This window comes from Molossus molossus, unplaced genomic scaffold (assembly GCF_014108415.1).
Source record: "Molossus molossus isolate mMolMol1 unplaced genomic scaffold, mMolMol1.p scaffold_m16_p_10, whole genome shotgun sequence".
Classification (NCBI taxonomy): domain Eukaryota; kingdom Metazoa; phylum Chordata; class Mammalia; order Chiroptera; family Molossidae; genus Molossus; species Molossus molossus.
Genome location: NW_023425345.1, coordinates 78,604,233 through 78,620,583, shown reverse-complemented (window position 1 = coordinate 78,620,583; position 16,351 = coordinate 78,604,233). Strand labels below are relative to the sequence as shown.

The window sequence follows — 16,351 nt, the reverse complement described above, 5'->3', positions numbered from 1 at the left end:
GAACCGCTGCTCTAAGGGCACGTACCTTGGTTGCAGTTTGTCCCCAGCCCCGGTTGGGGTCATGTGGGTGGCAAGCACTCCATGTGCCTCTCTCATATCAATGTTTCTCTCTCCCTCCCTCCCGCTCTATCTGAAGATGAATGCAAAAATGTCCTTAGGTGAGGATAAACCAAAACAAAAAACAAAACAAAACAAAACAAACCATGCCCTTTTTTTCCCTTTAGAAGTCAGAGGCTGTATATTAGGGGATGGACAATAGTAATGGTTCTGAAAGTGCAGGAGGGAGCCAGAAAGAATGTCTTCCCCTCCTCTCCAGAAAACAACAGCCAGTCCCATCTGTGAGGACTGTGGGACCTGGTGTCCAGGAAGGTTTGGTGAAGCCAAACAGGGCTGAGGCCTGGGTGTTGCTTGTTTGTTCATAGCTGGGTCCAGAGGGTTCTGGGAAAGCCAGGTGGGGAGTGAGTATTTGTGACAGAACATTACAGGGATGGGAGTGAGTCTTTGGGGCAGGCCAGAGGCATTGTGGGATTAACTTGGCTCTAGACTCTGCCAGGAATCTCCTATGGTGGTCTCTGTGAGGCCAGCAGAGGTAGGAGCCTGGGAGGGAGCCTGAGTTCAGATGAACCACTGGACTGTGCACTCTTTCGGAACAGGAATTTGATCCTTGGTCTCTCTGTGTTAACAGCTTCTTGTGAAGCCCTCCAGAGGGTATTTATGGGGGCAGCCCGGCACTGAGTGGGCTCATGGTGCTGGCCTGTGAATGCACAGACAGCAGGATGGCGAGGACTGGAGCCACCAGGAATGCATCAGGGAGGGCATGGAGAGCGGACACTGGGCAGGCCAGCCTTGGAATGGGGAAGTGTTGCTCAAGGGGAGGCTGAGCCCTGGACCTGGAAAGGACTTGGTCTGAGGTGACAACCTGGCCAGCTCAGAGGGTGGGGCTAGAGGTGATAATGGGCTTGTCAGCTGTCTTTTCTAAAGGCTCCTCAGGGCTACCCCTCTATCTGCTCAGAGCTGGATCTGCAGAAAGGGTGGTGCAGCGCATGTGGCATGTGTGGCTGCAGGCTACTAGGAAGGGAGACCACTGCTTCGCTGTCTCTGTCCAGTGGTCTCTGTTCTAGCCCAATGTCTATCCTCCTCTTGGGCTGGGTTTGAAACTGTTAGAAACCTTTAAACAGAAAAATGGCAGGGGTAGGGGGATGGGAGGAGTGTCTGAGTGCACATGAGCACAGCACAGCACAGCACAGACATGGATACAAAAGTGTACAACTGTGTATCCACAGACACCCCTCCCCGAACACAGACTGCTGCTTGTATGAGAAAGTCCAGAGACATGACCTGGCATGTGAATAGGGTATGAATAGGGTGTGCATGCAGAGCAGACATCCACAGAGTCCAAGTACACACACATGTCCCCTTCTCTACAGGGACAAATAAGTGGACAGGAATGTGATTTAGGGGTGCAGAGGTGGGGGAACCCAGGCCCAGGGTAATCATTTCCACATGCCCACTGGAGTGAGGAGGAGAGGGGTGAGAAGTGGGGTCATGCCCCGCTTGGCCTAATTTCTCTATAGATATGAGGTGTAGGGCATGTGGCCAGGGAAACCAGCTAGGCCAGGCCTACCCTGGGGTCAGGTAACTCCAGAACTGGGCTGATCTCTCAAGGAGGAGCTGCACTTGGAGGGAGGCTGTTAGGGAATGCTTTTCTGGCTTCCAGTAGTCTGGGGGTGCAGTGGGTGGGGGCTGACTCCTGGACTGGAGCTTTTTTGTTCATCTCTTCACCGATCTTTTACCATTTGAACTCTCTGCTCTGGCCTTAGGAATCTGGATCTTTTTCACCCATTCCCCAAGCCCCCTCCAGGAAGCCCTTCCTGACCCAGCCGGGCTCGGACCGCTGTTTCCCGGCTCGGACTGAAAGTCTGGCTCGGCCGGTGGGCGGCGCGGAGGGCGGGAGCGGGCCTGGGAGGGGCCCGGGGGCGCAGAGGAAGGTGGCAGGCGGCCAGCCCCGCCCCTACCTGTGTGAGCCCGTGGCCGGCGCCTAGCGGATAAAAGCGGCCAGGTTTCCGGAAGGTCAGCGAGTTCGGCTCCCTCCGCCCGCTGCTGAGTTCAATCCGGTGCAGCCAGCATGTCCACCCACTTCAGCTCCCAGGTCTTCAGCTCGCGCTCCGCCACCTTCCCGGGGCGCGGCGCCCAGGTGCACCTGAGCTCGGTGCGCGCAGGCGGCTCCCGCGGCGGCAGCCTCTACGGCCTGGGCGCCCCGCGGTCGCACGTGGCCGTGCACTCTGCCCACGGGGGTCCGGTGGGTGCCGGCATCCAGCGGGTCACCATCAATCAAAGACTGCTGGCCCCGCTGCGGGTGGACACTGACACCTCCAACATCCAGCAGGTGCGCCAGGAGGAGCGTGAGCAGATCAAGACCCTGAACAACAAGTTCGCCTCCTTCATCAACAAGGTGGGTTGGCTGTAACCTGCCCGAGGCAGGTCAGGCTCCAGGCCACAGTGGCCACTGAGCCCAGACTGCACGTAGGCTGGGCGCTGGGAGAATTAGTTTCTCTTTCCACCAATTTCGGGAGCTCCAGAGGCCAGGGCCAGGAGTTTCTCTCTCTGGGCCCTTTGCATTGCCAGGGGGCTGTGTGGAGTTAGAAGTGGGGTAGGGGTGAACCGCCCTTCCCAGCAGAGGAGGCTCCCCTCATCCTCACTGTCTGCCTTAAGGCAGATGCTGAAAATAAAGAGCTGGAGGGAGGTAGGGAGGCTCCCCGCCACACCTGCCCATCCTGCCAGTTCCTCTAGCTTCCCTTCGGTGGCAGAAAATGAGTGGGTTGTATCTGCCTTCGGAGATAGCCCATTTTGGGGCAGGGAGGAGGAAGGGACATTTGGGAAGTGTTTTTCCTGGCTGTTTGGGTTCCAGTGGTGTGGGGGTGGAGTGGGGAGTGAGAGTGGGGGTTGGGAGGGAGGGGGCAGCCTAGACTGGGGGGTTTAGATGAGGGCAAAGTGGGGCTGGACCCAGGAACTAAGAGCTCGCCCAGCTGGGCCCACTGGCCAGGACCTCTTCCCTCAGATGCAGACCAGGCCTCTCTTGTCTTTGTGTACCTACCTCTCCACTTTTCTGGCCTCCAATGTCCTCTTCTTCTTTACCATTCAGACAAGACATGTCCTTCAGGTTCTGCAGAAGCCTTCCAGGCCTAGGTTCCTTCCCTGCTGTTGAGCTGCTCTGTCTCACTGTCTACAACCCCCAGGTGCTGCTGCCCTGAGTTGCTGTTCTGAGAAGGCTTGCTTCCCACCCCCAGTCATACTGGGTGCTCCTTAGGAGCCTTTTGGGCCCAGGACTGAGCACATAATAGGTGCTCATTTTACATTGACCAGATTGTAGGTCCCTGTCCTGAGGCCTTGTTAGAGGAAAGGGGAAGGGGAGAGAGGATACTGAGGGAGGACAGACAGGTCTCAGCCTGAAGGGAGGAGGCTGAGATAGGAAGGGGAGCCCCTTCAGAGGGGGAGCTGGAGATCACCTGTAATGAGATGGGGAGTTTGGAGGGAGGAGACATTAAAGCACAGTGCTCAGACACACCGGTGAGCCTGGTACATCTGATCCCTGGGTCACACTCTAAGACACTTGAGACAGAGAGTCCTGGGGAAGAGGCTTGTTTAGGGTTATTTTCCTTGAGCGGGCCAAGAGCTGGGGCCCCAGGCTGTGGGAATAGCCAGTGAGAGCATGGGTCCTGCTGGGTGGCTGGGGACCCTCCCAGTCCCACGTGGGCAGCGTGGTCTGCTCCTATCAGTTTCCTCCTCCATTTCTTTCTAGGTGCAGTTTCTGGAGCAGCAGAACCAGATGTTGGAGACCAAGTGGGCTCTACTGCAGGAGCAGAAGTTGGTCAAGAGCAGCTGCCTCCCGGGCATCTTTGAAGCCTATATTGCTGGCCTGCAGAAACAGCTTGAGGCCCTGCAGATGGATGGGACCCAGCTGGAGATGGAGCTCCAGGGCACACAGGACATGGTGGAAGACTTCAAGAATAAGTACTGCCTCCCAGTGTGAACTTTGGGGGAAGGGGGTTGGATTCGTGCTTTGGGTGGATGTGCAACCAATCAGCTGACCCTCTGGTTTAGGGGGTCAGAGGGGGAAGCTGCTCAGTACAGTAACCCCTGAAGGGTCTTGACTAACACATTCCATGCCTATCCTAGTCCATCTTTGTCCCTGGGGGCTGTTTCCAAGTCATTCTGCTCTTTTATTCTGAATTACTCCCAGTAAAATATCTCTGCCCAGCCCTGACCTGCCCTTTTCAAGATCATGTAGCAAGTCATTGGGAGAGCTGGGACTTGAATGCTGGGCCTCTGACTCCTAGGAGAAGACGTGGAGCCAACTTGGGCTGGAAAGAAGCCAGCAGAGAGAGTGATCATTGTAAGCCAGGAGCGGGGGGTGGCAGAGGCTGGGGTCCAGCGTGATCAGGGCAGGGAGTGCAGGGGCCAGGAAGGCTGGGGTTTTGAGGACAGGTCTTTGATGCCCACTGAGTTTTCTCATTGACTAGAAACCAAAGCTTAAGGCTTGGACTGGGCCTTACCCTGGCATGCCTGCACAGTAGGCATTGGGGGCAGTGAGTGAGTTCTGTGCTCTGCCAGGAGGTACGTGACTAAGTCAGAGCAGGGACACCTGCACTGACTGGAGATAGAACAAAGGCCTCTGTGGAGAGTACCCACCCTCTACTTCCCTAGGGCAACAGTCAACGGGATAGATCCCACAGCAGGTGGAATTCGGCAGGTGCAGGGCAGAGAAGGCCTGGGGTAACCAGAGAGCCCCTTTTGTTCTGCGCTTTTGCATTTGTGGACTCACACACTACCCCCCCCCCGCCCCCGAGCCTGCAGAGGTTTTCTGTGGAGCTGGAGGAGGCACAGGGAGGGCCTTGGGTGCAGCTGCCCAGAGGCTCCCATCTGCACACTCTCTGGGCATAGGGCACATCGCCGAGGCAGGGGTGGATGACAGCCTCAAGGATGTTTCCATAGCTATTCTATAGGACTTGAGGGAGCGGGACCTTGAGAGTTTGAGCTCCTGGAGGGTGTCTGCCTGCCCAAACATTCTGCTCCCCACCTCAGTTGCTCCCCATCAGTTCTTGGGCACTGCTGAGTTCCTGTTTCTGACACCTTTCCATTTAAGTGTCCAGTAAATCCTGGGTTAAACCCACCAGCTCTCTTGCTCTGTGTCCTGGTTTGCTGATGTCCTCCTATGGGTGGGGCTGGCTCCTTGGGAGAAAGAGATGGGAGTGGGGATGGGGACTAGACCACCTAATTGGGGCCTGGTTATTTCAGGAATTTATGTATCCCCTTCCTGATTCCACAAGGTTCCTCCCATTCAGTCCCCCTCTTTCCCCTCAGGAGGTAGGATTAGGTAGTGGTTAAGGCATGAGCCTGGAGTCAGACTGCCAGGTTTCAAGTCTGGACTTTGCCACTTAACAGCTTAGTGACTGGACAGATTGCTCTGCCTCTCTGTGCCTCCATTCCCTGCCTTGCGAATCATCCTGCCACTGTGAGATTGTTGTGAGGATTGCCTGGCCGGGTGGCTCAGTTGGTTGAGCATCCTTCTGTATACCAGAAAGGTTGTGTGTTTGATTCCTGGTCAGGGTACATACTTAGGTTGTGGGTTCGAGTCTCAGCCCATCAATGCTTCTCTCCCACATCAATGTCTGTCTGTCTGTCTGTCTCTCTCTCTCTCTCAAATAAATAAATAAAAAATATCCTTGGGTGAGGATTAAAAAAAAGATTTGAATGCATAGGAAGCACATAACAGGGCAGGTCCCAGATGAAGTGATCAGTAAGCAGGGCTTTTATTTGTTGCTTTTTCCCAATATATACAGCACTTGGCTTTTAATTCACATGTTCCCCGCTCCTCCACCCCCATCCCTTGCCAAGACTCAAAGCCTTAGGAACCGCCAAATGGAAAAGTCAAGGACATGGGTTTCAGAGCTGACACCTGTTTTTCACAGACATGCCATTAAGGAGAGGTGAGGGTGATGCAGGCTAGCTAGAGCTCCACACCTGATCTCAGGGGTGGAGGCCAAGCTGCACCAACAGCATGCCTTCCTCTGCTGCAGGTATGAAGAGGAAATTAACCGGCGTGCAGCTGCTGAGAATGAGTTTGTGGTGCTGAAAAAGGTGAGGGGGCAGATAGGAGGGATGGGGGATGGTGTCTGAACACATGGGACAGGGGAACACATGGCCCTTTCACCTGAGCAGCCAGTAGGGACCTGTGGCCAAGGTTTGGCCTAGGGGACCACAAGAAGAAGACGATGGACTTGGAGAAGGAGAGATCCAGAAGTCAGCGCCTTATCACATGGCCTGTCTTGTGTGTGTGCACGTATATGTGTGTGTGATTATTTGTGTGTGTATCTGCTTAGTCAGTAGACTTGTTTCTGGGCCTGAAGGGGTTAGAATTATCATCAAAGGATGAAGGTTAGAAAGGGAGATTTCAACCCCAAGTAAGGAAGTGTTCTATCACAGTCAGAACAGTTCATTACAGACAAGGGTAGCACATGGCAGGCCGGAAATACTTGTTGAATGAATGGGATGGGCTGCCTTGAGGCAGAGTAAATTCCCCATCCACGGAGCTGTGCAAGCTGAAGTTGGGTTTTAGAAATAGCTTACAGGGGCTTGAAGTAAGATTCTGATTCAATGCACATTCACTGAGCAGCTGAGTTTTCCAGGACTATCCGCATAAATGCAGCCTGTCCCCAGAGTGCTGGCCCCTTGGGAATCAGAGATGTGTAAAAGTGGGCACTACCCATAGGAGTTTTACCACAGGGAAGTGTGGCCAGAAGGGATCCAGACATCTTCTGGATTTGACTTGAAGTGTTATCGGTGGCCCACCGGTGCCAGAATCACCCACGCGGCAAGTTGAACATCAGGCTTGAGATTTTCCATCTCTGAGAGTGGTGTTCTGGAGTCTGAGTGATTTTGTGCTCCTTATTTGACTGATCAGAAGTTGAGGCTCACAGAATTGAACTGATTTGTTCAAGGTCACATAGCTAGTAGGTGGTAGAGCCAGGGGTGTCTCCAAACCACCAAAGCTTTTAGGAACCGGTCAAGTGCAGGGTTTGGGGCTTTAGGCTGCTCTGGGCTACCAGAACTGAGCAAGTGCCTCTGGGCCTGGGGCTCCTGGAGATGACGCAGCCTGGGGGAAGTGAGGAGAGGAAACTTTCTGCCGTGGGCATGTCAGGCAGCCTGGAGAAACTATTTTCTTGGGAGGGCAGTGGTGTTTGGCCCTGTAGGCTGGGCAGCGCCGGCTCACCCCCGCCGCCTGCTACATGATCTGTGTACTTCTCATCACCACCCCTAGGATGTGGATGTTGCCTACCTGAACAAGATGGAATTGGAGGCCAAGGTGAATGCCCTGAACGAGGACATCAGCTTCTTCAGGACCTTCTGTGAGACGGTGAGAACCTTAGCAGTGGGAGACCTGTCACGTCCTACATGGCCTAACCAGGAAGCCATCTGGTCCACCCCTACCTCTGGCTAGTCCGGGTGTATGCTGACTGTGCTGGGTGTCTTTATCCTGTTCTTATCCTTCCTGGACTCAGACATCCTTGATGGACGGGGAGTTCAGGAGGAGCTGTCCTTATCAGAGCAGGGTGGTAGGGTCCGTCAGGACTGGCCTTTTAGAGACATGGAATGGCCGTTGTCTGGAAGTGGGATAGGGAAGGGCTGAAGGAGCCAGGAGGATGTCGGGGGATCCAAGGCTGTGACTGAGCTCAGTGGTGGGCTGGGTGGGGCAGGCGAGGGAGGCCGAGGCAGGAAAGACTGGAGTACCTGCCGTTTCTACCCAGGGGAACTGGGCGGAAGACTGCCCACCGACTGGCCACTCTCTGTTCGCCCTCCCGTCTCGTTCTCTCCCGTCCACCCTTGCCCTGCCCTGGCTTCCAGCTCTTTTCCTCACACGACTCAAAGTCCTCTTCACTCCCATCGGCCTGAGGCTCTGGACTTAGGCAGAAGGTAGGGTGGCCAGTGGTCTGGCAGGACTGGTCTGAGGCATAATTTCACATGACCCTGACCCTAAGTACAGTTCTCATGTCTCAGTTCAGTCTAGTCTATGCCTGAATATCCAGCCTCCATTAGCCCCTCAGAGTGAATTTCCATGTTTCTTTCAGGGGCTGGATCCTTGAGGCTTTCTTTGGGCGTTTTTAATCTTTGTGCAGGGCTTCATGTCTATCACATGCCACGTATACATATGTCTGTGTGTGTATTACATAGGTATATATAATCATTTTATTCTTGTTATGAATATGTACTCATTGCAAAAAATCCAGAAAGTTAAGTAAAGCATAAAATTGAAAACAGGTCACCTATATCTGCTCTTATCATCTTGGTATTTACCTTTTCAGACTTTTTCTGTGCATATATATATAACATCTATCTATCTATCTATCTATCTATCTATCTATCTATCTACACACACACACAAATAGATATAGTAATATATATTTTAATAAAAATGGAACCATACTTTTTCCATGTAGCAGTATATCATGAGTATATTTCCCCATTTATAAGTATAGCCATATCATCAGGTGTAAAGGCTGCAGAATGGTTCACTATAGGGCAGAATATTTACCCTCCTGAGTGGTGCTCATGCGAGCAGCGCCCCATAGCGGAGCCATCAGGGCTCACCACACCCGTCACTCTCTTATCTGCTGTAATCCCACCAGATCCTTATTTGAGAAGTTGCTAATGGGCTCTTCAGGGAGCCAGGGTGGGCAGAACTATTTAGCAGATGCTGGGCTGTGCCCCCTCTCGGCCGGGTGACTCATTCCCACTCTGGCCTCTTCTGCCTTTTTCTTTCCCTGAGGTGTGTGGCCTCCCAGGATGGGCATGGGAATAGGGGTGGGTCATGCCCCAAGTCTCGATGTTCTGTCTGGTCCCTACAGGAGGTGTCAGAGCTGCAGTCCCAGATCTCCGACACGTCCGTGGTGCTGTCCATGGACAACAACCGCTCCCTGGACCTGGACGGCATCATCGCTGAGGTCAGGGCCCAGTACGAGGACATCGCCAACCGCAGCCGGGCCGAGGCCAAGGCCTGGTACCAGACCAAGGTAGAGACACATTTCCTCCTCCTGCAGGGCCTTGGTGGCAGTTGCCCTTACTCCTCACCCTGTCTCAAGTCCTACTGTCTGGCAGGCACCAGTGTAAATCTGTGGTGCTCTCTAGTGTCCTGGGAAAAAGAGGATGCCAAGGACAGGGTGCTGCCCTGATGGGGGAGCAGGGCAGAGGAAATGGGCGTAGTTTAATAATTATAATAGGTAAAATGTGGCAAGTACTCATAGGTTAGGCAGTGTTTCAGATGTTTTACCTGTACCGGCTCATTTAAACCACAGAACAGCCCTGTTAGGTAGGTACTGTATCATCCCCATTTTACAGAGGAGAAAACTGAAGCACAGAGTGGTTCTGTAATTTGCCTAATTCCACACAGCTAGTAGATGGAAAAGCAGGGCCCTAGGGCTGCAGATCAGGCCTGTGTGGAGGCAACACAGCTGACTGTGCAGGTGCTGGGGAAGGAGCCTGAGGCAGGGTTTAAAGCAGCATGGAGGGCTGTCTCTGCAGGGACAGCAAGTCCCCCATGGTGCACAGGTGAGAACACAGGTACGCCTACAAGAGACCTGGGCTCAGATTTTCTGTGTGGCCCTTCATTCCCTGGGCTTCACTCTCCTCCTCTGTGAAATGGGTACTGTGGAGGAGGGGGTGCTTGATAGGTCTCAGACTTCCAGTGATTCTCTAGCACTGTGATGTGGTGGGAACGGAAAGAGCCCCGAGACCAATGGGCCCCAGGAGCCATCCTTGTTCTCTCTGTCCTGACTGGGAGGAAACTGAGCCCCTGAGCCACCCTGCTGCCCTATGTCTGGCCTCTTAGTGTTGGATGAGGGTTGCTGGGAGTCAGACTGTCCCTCTCTGGGAAGATAAGCTGAGAGGGCTTGCCACTCAGAACTGTGGGCCTTTGTGGGTGGGGAGAGGGACAAGCCCCTGTAGCCATCATTCACCCCCTACCATACTTCTCTGTGTGGCCGGTCCAGTTTGACACCCTCCGGGCCCAGGCCGGGAAGCATGGGGAGGACCTCAGGAATACCCAGACTGAGATTCTGAAGACGAACCAGGCCATCCAGAGGCTGCAGGCTGAGATCGACAACATCAAGAACCAGGTGGGCACAAACACTCCTCCTTGCTCCTCCCTGTTTGTAGGACATGTGCAGGGCAGCCAGCTGACAATGAGGAGGGGGTGGGGGTCAGGCCTGCCCCTGTTCCACCCACTGCCCCACCTGGGGGAGGCCGCTGCAGCTCGGGCCCACTTGTGAGAGCTCCAGGATGGAGATGGAGTGTTCTCGGCCAGGGTTTGGCTTGGGCCAAAGGGAGGAGGGGTGTCTAGCTGGGTAGAGAGCCTGTGGAAGAAGCCTCAGGCTGGCTGGCCGGGGAAGAACCACCCTTCGTTACCAAATTGGTACTGAGCACTCTCCTTGCACCCAGCTCTGAGTGCAGCATGCTGTACCTGGGGCTCACAGTTGTGAGCAGGGGCCAGGCAGTGGCCAGCAGAAACCCTTATTGTGGCTCACGAGGCCTTATCTGAATTCTGGCCTCACTTTCCTTCACCCCCTCCCTCGCTATGGCCCTATGCCCGGGCCTCTCTGGCCCACTGCCCGCACCTTGCATTTGCCAGTCATTTTCACGCGTCAGGGCCTTGCACTTGGTGTTCCCTGGACCTGGAATGTGGTTCTCCCAGCTCGCACATGGCTGCCTTTCCTGTCCCTGGGGACTAGGACAGAAGATCTCAGGGATGGCTTTTTCAGCCACCCAGCTAATCTGTCAGCAGTCTGTCTGAAGTGCCCTGAAGTTCCTATCACTACCTGAGAAGTTCTGTCTCATTAATTAAATATTGACTGTCCCCCACCTCCACTGGAATGTAAGGAATGCTGCCTTAGAGGGGGGGGGGCATTCGTCTGGTTCACTGCTCCTTCCTCCCCAGCCCCTGGCACATGGTTAGGGCACAGGCCTCAGACAACAGCCTGATGGGGGACTCGCTGTGCAGCTGGCGTGGGGAGTGTTGGTGAGGGAAGGGTCGCCTAAGCCGGCAGAGCCACAGAGGTGGGAGGGGCAGCTACGCCCCAGCAGGTGTCTGCAGTGGGGAGAGGGAAGGTGACCAGTGCACAGCTTCAGAGAGCTAACTTCTAGATGAACTGGGAGGATGGGCTGGGGGGTGGTTTGCCCCTCCGAGCCCTGCAGACCTGTTGACATGCGGGCAGAGGCTGCCTCTGGCACAGATGCAGGGCCATGAATCACCGGTGAAGCAAGCCAGCTTCCAGGCCAGCGGGGAGGCACAGCTTAATGAATGGCGGTTGCCCAAACCCTGTAGCTTCTGCCACATCCGGGTCTCTTTCAAACCATGGCAGAACCAGGCCCCAGAGTTGGGTGTCTGTCACTATCAAGGGGCCCAGAGGCAGTGGGCTAGGCCTCACCAAGGGGGCACCAGTGTGCCAGGTAAGGACACTGACAGGTGGATGAGGGGCAGGGAGCATCAGAGGGCCTCCAGGGGAGGACTGGGGCTGGGCAGAGAGGCAGAGTGCGTGAGCTGAGGTGGGGGGATCCGCGGGCAGGAATGGTGGGTAAGAAGGAAGGAGAAGCTGACAAGATGAGGCCCGGTACTGAGACTCCTGATGTTGGGGGTGAACCCAAGCAGAGGGAACGCTGAGGCTGAGCAGGAAGTGGCAGTTACTGTTCTGGTCCGTTTTGAATCTAACCACCTGTCCCAAACCTGGGGGCTGTTGATCATGCATTTTGGGTTTGGGGGTTCTAAGCAGTGTCTCTGCTCCAAGTCCTCCTGTTCTGGGCCTGTTCCAAACTGGTTTCTGTTTTGAAGGTGCTTTTGGTTCTTATCAGCTGAAATTTGGGAACTTAACTGGGATCCCATGGCTTTGGAGGTCCTTCAGTTGAGGGCTGGGGAGTTGGGCATTTGCAAATCATAATGGCATTTATTAATAATAGTAATCCTAGTAGCATTTATTAATAATAGTAATCCTAGTAGCATTTATTAAGCGCTTACTCTATGCTGGACACTCTTCCAGGACTTGTGTATTACCTCATTGAATTCTCCCAGTGTGCTTAAGAGGTAGACACTATGATTATTGCTATTTTAGAAAAGAGGAGCCTGGCTTAGAAGGGTTGATTCATCCAAGATCACATAGCTCATAAGTGGCAGAGACAGAATTGGAACCTAGGCTTTGGGTATCAGGACCCATGTTTTTGACCCTTGGGGTCCCCTGGTGCCTGGGGAAGTAGGCTGGTGCCCAGGTGCTCACTGCAGGATGGGGAGGTAGGAAGGCAGTGACTGGTGAGCCCTGCCCCCACCTCACAGCTCTGCTGCCCACAGCATGCCAAGTTGGAGGCCGCCATTGCCGAAGCTAAAGACCGTGGGGAGCTGGCCCTCAAGGATGCACGTGCCAAGCAGGAGGAGCTGGAGGCCGCCCTGCAGCGAGCCAGGCAGGACATGGCCCAGCAGCTTCGGGAGTACCAGGAGCTCATGAATGTCAAGCTGGCCCTGGACGTGGAGATCGCCACCTACCGCAAGCTGCTGGAGGGCGAAGAGTGCAGGTGAGGTCACAGAGCTGAGAAAGGGATCCTTCTGGGGCTTGACATTCCCCCATCACAGGCATTCCTATGCACCCTCTTCTGCAGGGCACTGGAGGTGGGAGGTCCAGGGAGGGTACAGCTGAGGCTTATCTTTTTGCCCTTGATGAGATGACCTAGAAGGGAAAGACCAGGTGGTATAAAGCTCATTGGAAAAGTTGAAGTAATAATTTCATGTGTGTGACCATTAGCAGGGTTATTTTATTTGATCCTTAGAACACATTCAGGTAAACAGGTCAGCTATGGTTAATACAGAGGAGAAACTTTGGTTCAGCTTTATTAATTGAGGGGACAGGGCTGGTGTGCAGTCAAACTCTGCTGATTCCTGGTGCAAGCATCTTCTGTGACTCTAGGCTGCTTCTCACTATACAAAGTGCCAGGTCACGTGGTATTGACTGAATGTGGTAGAGAAGGTTAATTTCTCAGAGATATTTGCATACTCACCTGCAGCCTGAGAGGAGACTGGGATGGGTCAGTCTTAGGGAATTCTTCATGAAACACATGGAATCTATGTCCATGAAGCTGGGCCATCATTCTCACCTTGATAAGTCGGTTGATTCATTCATTCAACAGACAGCTTTAGAGTGTGCCTCGGGAGAAGGTTAGGATTTGGAGAGGGTGAGAAGGAACAGCAAAGGCAAAGGCCTGGGAATAGGACTCATCATGGCTTGGCTTGTTGGAAGCCAACAGAGATAGGTAATATGTAAGACACGTGTCTGCCCTTAGGGAGCTTGCAGAGGGGTAGAGGAGGCTACACCTCTGAAAAGGAAGCACTTACGGACTAAGAACTTGGAACTGTAAAATGCTGAGTTTACAAAGGACTTTTTCTTTTCGAGCATTATTCTACAGCAAGAGGGCTGGGAGAGGGTGGGAAATGAATGGGGTGGAGAGGAAGAGCTGGGAACAAGGGAACGCTGAGGGCAGAGGGCCTGAATGCTGAAAGCAGTCTGGAAGCAGCGGTAGGAAGGAGGAAGGTGGCCACTTAGACTTTGTGGAAGAGGAATTAAACACAAAGATCTCTCTGGGAAGAGAGATCTGGGGCACGGGGCAGCCCATGAGCGCACTGTCCTGGCCACGGTGCCTCTCTGTGGCCCTCCTCCACCACGGGTGCAGGCGCCTCCCTCTCTTGGGCATGCGCACCCTGGGCCTCTTCTCCTCGAATCAGAGCCGGGTGACCCTCTGCGTGGGGCCTGATCCACTTTCGCCTGAGAGCAAATGCGGGGGCTGAAGCTCAGTTGAGTGGTGTGTCCAGGGTCACACAGCAAGGGGAGACGGTCCTCCCGAAAGCCTGGTCTCAGACCAGGTTGCTGTCACTGGGGCTTACATCCTGGTTCTCTGAGGGGGGACTGTCCTCTCTCCACCCCTTAGGGGACATGGAGATGCACATCTTGTTTTTGTCCCTTAATCCCTCAGCGCTTCCCAGGGGCAGGTCTAGGATTTAGAAAACTCATCCAATTTGGGGAACCTTTTTGTTAAGAATACAAAGTTACAAGTATAAAATTAGGCACAAAACTAATATTTATTTAAGATCAGAAAAGAAAACTCACACAGATCACACTAGAGCCCGGGACATTCAGGTTCCCTCCTTTTGAGTTCTTTAGGAGTTGAATTCTTATATGAAATTGTTGCCTGATTGCAACCTGGCTCCCCATCCCTCTACCCCCACCCCCCAACTGCCAGTAACGCCCAGCACTTGTAGGGGCATTTTAAGAGGGGGCCTGGAAGCTTCCTAGCATACCATTTCTTGCCCTTGGCTTGCCCCCTGTACTTGAGGCTGCTGAGGCCAGGTGGCCCCCTCACTCCCTCCATACATGTGTCCCCTCCTTGCCGCAGAGTACACTCATCCCTAAGGCCAAGGGCTTGGTGACAACAGGCTGTGTGTTACAAAGCAAACACACCCAGCTGTCTTGGGTGGGTTTTTAATTTCCAGTGCTTAAAGCCACCCTACCTACCTCCTCATTCCCTTCTCAGTCCCTGCTGGAGCGGCACTCACTCAGTCAACAATACACTAATTATTTCAGCACAGAGTGATCACTGCACGCCCAACCTCGTGCAGGGGCCGCACGTACAGTCCTCAGCAAGCGACAGACCACTTTGAGGATTTCATGATCTGGTTAGGGGAGGCAGCTGCCTAGGTAATAATAAGAGAGGCTACCATTTACTGAATCCTGTGTGCCTAGAGCGTTAGGTAAATTATGTTATTTAACCCTCAAACAACCCTGTGAGGTTGATTCTGAGTTAGGCCCCATTTGTAGGTGAGGAAATGGAGGCGGAAGACATTCCCAAGGTCATGTAGCCAGTAGGCAGGTGAGCACCCTGTGCAGTGAACCCTGCCCCCCACTCCTCCTTGCTCATTTTGCAGCAAGGCTGAAGGAAGGCTGGAATTGTGGGGCAGAGGAAAGAAGACCAATCCTGCTTGGGGCCTGGACGGAGGGGCCGGGAGTGTCTCCCCCGTGCTGCGGAAGGGGCTGCTCTCACCGGTCTCTCCTCTGCCCCTAGGTTGAACGGAAATGGAGTGGGAGCCGTGAATATCTGTAAGTCCTTGGCTTGGGCCACCCCTGTGCTCTCCAGACTGAGTGGGGTCTACAGGATGGCATAGTTTGGCCTGAGGGTTAGGCCTTGTGGGGACCTGGAGCTCCCAGTCAGCCAGACTCAACAGTCCAGGGAAGCCTCGTGAGAGGGCAGGGTTAGGCGGGGGGCACCCCCCCAACGGGTACACTGTCCAAGGCTCCTTCTGGGCTGACCCATTGGGGGAAGGGAGGTGATGGGGGAGGGGGAAGGGCAGCCATGGCAGGGGGGGTTGGAGTGAAGGGATGGCGCCTCTGTGGCGGGCCCATGCTGATTGAGTCCTCTCTTCTCTCCCAGCTGTGGTGAATAACGTCGGTGGTGGCAGCGGGCTGGCCTTTGGGGGAACCATGGGCAGCAATGCCCTGAGATTCTCAAGCGGAGCCCACAAGGCCTGTTCCATGAGGACCACTTCTGCTGCTCACAAGAGTATCCTCAACTGAGCCACGGCTGTGGGGAGACCCGTATCTCTTCCCCCCACAGTCATAAGACATTCCCATCTGGGTCCCATCCCTGGTCTCTAGACTGCAAAGCAGGCTGAAAAATGATGTCAGAATAGCTTTCAATAAAGTCTCTTTCTGAGGCCTGGGTGAGCCCATGGCCAGCACCTGGTATCCTGGCTTCGTTTGTCTGGGCAGAGAAGGGGTGGAGAGGGAGGAGCCCTCGAGAGGGCAGGGTCTGCTTGATATCTGGAAGCCTCTTGTGTAGGAGACTGGGGTCACGCTGCTCTGAGGAGCTGGGCTCTTAGGGAGTGCGGAGTGCGAGGACTTGGCCCCTCCCAGGGCTGGGGCCAGTTCCAACTCTTCTCTTGAAGAAGCCCCAAAACACCCCAGGGAAGTGCTAGCTCTGCCAGGAAGTGGGCAAGGGAGGCCCCTCCCACTCAGGGGGTGGGGCTGTTTGCCCCTCCCCCACCCCTTGCTGCCAGAGTACATTCCTCAGGCCCCTGTTTGTGGGTGCACCAGCCAATTCTCAGAACCACTGTGCGCATGTGTGCGTGTGTGTTTGAGACTCTGGGCCTGGGATTCTGTGGGGGTGGTGGCATTGGAAGGAGGTCTGAGTGTGTTTGGGAGGCGGGTAGGGTGAGGGGGCCACCAGAGTCTGGGTCCCTGGTAGTGGCTCTGTGCCTAGGTCAGTGGGCTGA

At 54.4% G+C, this 16,351-nt stretch overlaps 1 protein-coding gene across 1 annotated transcript; it reads left to right on the top strand.

Annotated features, from left to right (window-relative positions):
- Positions 1–2,078: 2,078 nt before the first annotated feature.
- On the top strand, positions 2,079–15,809 carry KRT7 (keratin 7). The gene is made up of 9 exons (XM_036252083.1): positions 2,079–2,452; positions 3,800–4,011; positions 6,078–6,138; positions 7,319–7,414; positions 8,904–9,068; positions 10,044–10,169; positions 12,389–12,609; positions 15,145–15,179; positions 15,511–15,809. The coding sequence occupies exons 1-9, from the start codon at positions 2,126–2,128 to the stop codon at positions 15,651–15,653; spliced, it is 1,386 nt and encodes a 461-aa protein (XP_036107976.1). The 5' UTR covers positions 2,079–2,125; the 3' UTR covers positions 15,654–15,809.
- The last annotated feature ends 542 nt before the right edge of the window (positions 15,810–16,351 follow it).

Coding starts and splice junctions, on each gene's coding strand:
- KRT7 (XM_036252083.1), top strand. CDS start 2,126: ATGTCCACCCACTTCAGCTCCCAGGTCTTCAGCTCGCGCTCCGCCACC. Junction 12,610..15,144: donor CTGGAGGGCGAAGAGTGCAG/GTGAGGTCACAG, acceptor CTCTGCCCCTAG/GTTGAACGGAAATGGAGTGG. Junction 15,180..15,510: donor AGTGGGAGCCGTGAATATCT/GTAAGTCCTTGG, acceptor CTTCTCTCCCAG/CTGTGGTGAATAACGTCGGT.